This window comes from Perkinsus marinus (assembly GCF_000006405.1).
Source record: "Perkinsus marinus ATCC 50983 genomic scaffold scf_1104296928876, whole genome shotgun sequence".
Classification (NCBI taxonomy): Eukaryota; Perkinsozoa; order Perkinsida; family Perkinsidae; genus Perkinsus; species Perkinsus marinus.
The window spans coordinates 1-1062 of record NW_003216669.1 but is presented as its reverse complement, the minus strand read 5'-3'; the positions used below and the strand labels follow the sequence as shown (position 1 = coordinate 1062).

Sequence of the window (1062 nt, the reverse complement as noted above, 5' to 3'; positions counted from 1 at the left end):
GTACTGAACAACGATCAGAATAATAATGGAAAGGATTACGTTAAATGTGGGACGTATATTGATACGCATTAAGGAGGTTGTCCAAGGTGGCAGACTTTCTATCAGCTGCCGATGCTCGAAACTCCATGAAGATGTCCTTGACCGTCTGTATCCGGTTCTTGGTGCCCTTCAGCATGACACTCCTCTGACCTGCCTGGGGTGTAGATGATATCTGATAGAGCTAATGCTGATGCAAGCCCTTCTCCGGTCAATGTCCACCACCTTGATATCAACTATCTTGGTAGCCATCTTAATCTCCTGCAGGCGCCTAGTAACTACCTGGGATACCTTCTCTGGTATCTTTACCAGATTACTGACCACAGGCTCACTGTCCTCTGGGTCTATTGTCTGACAGGAAGGTTAGTATAGAAACTAGAGCTAGCAGTGCCATTGACCTGGCCATGGATGAAGTGGCTCCTCTCACTACTCTCGATTGGGGTATGAAACATTGGCGTCCCAGCAACAAGTCCGTCACCAACAGTAGCGGCACCAATACCACCTAGTACAGACGGTATGTTCTCGAGGACCCCCGAATGCACCCTCCCACCTTTCCCTTTATGAGCCCGAGGCTGATAGGCTTCAACCTTCCGTAACCATTCCGCATTCTCTACTGCTGCTGAGTCCTCCTCTTGCTGTAATCTGATCCTACTCCTCGACGAACCAAAACCGTATTCTTCCCTACACTAACTAGCTATCCGCCAATGCTTATGTACCAGGCTCACCATAGATCATTGATCCCTTGAGGCGTGAGGCATCTTGGTATGACGTCCTCACGTATAAACTCAGCAGCAGAGGCCACTGTATTGGCTGTGACATTATGGCCCTCGATGGGCACCACAACCAGGGTACCAGCAACTCTGATGATGGGGGAGGGGTATTGAGCGCAAAGGTATAGGTGCCCACCCTAGATCAAAGAAGGCCTTGCAGTCAAAGTCATCCTCTAGCCTAGCCTCGAATCGGCAAGCCTTAGAGTCCAACAAGCGCATCATGGTAGGTATGATGTAGTGGGCCTAGGGTACGGGG

General features: G+C 50.0%; 1 protein-coding gene across 1 annotated transcript; it reads right to left on the bottom strand.

Annotated features, from left to right (window-relative positions):
* Nucleotides 1–40: 40 nt before the first annotated feature.
* On the bottom strand, nt 41–896 carry Pmar_PMAR008308 (hypothetical protein; the record flags this gene model as incomplete). Its single annotated transcript, XM_002787967.1, has 5 exons — nt 41–211; nt 262–387; nt 435–538; nt 587–684; nt 762–896. Coding segments are annotated over 5 exons (634 nt in total), but the record flags the coding sequence as incomplete, so codon positions are not given.
* Between the last annotated feature and the right edge of the window lie 166 nt (nt 897–1062).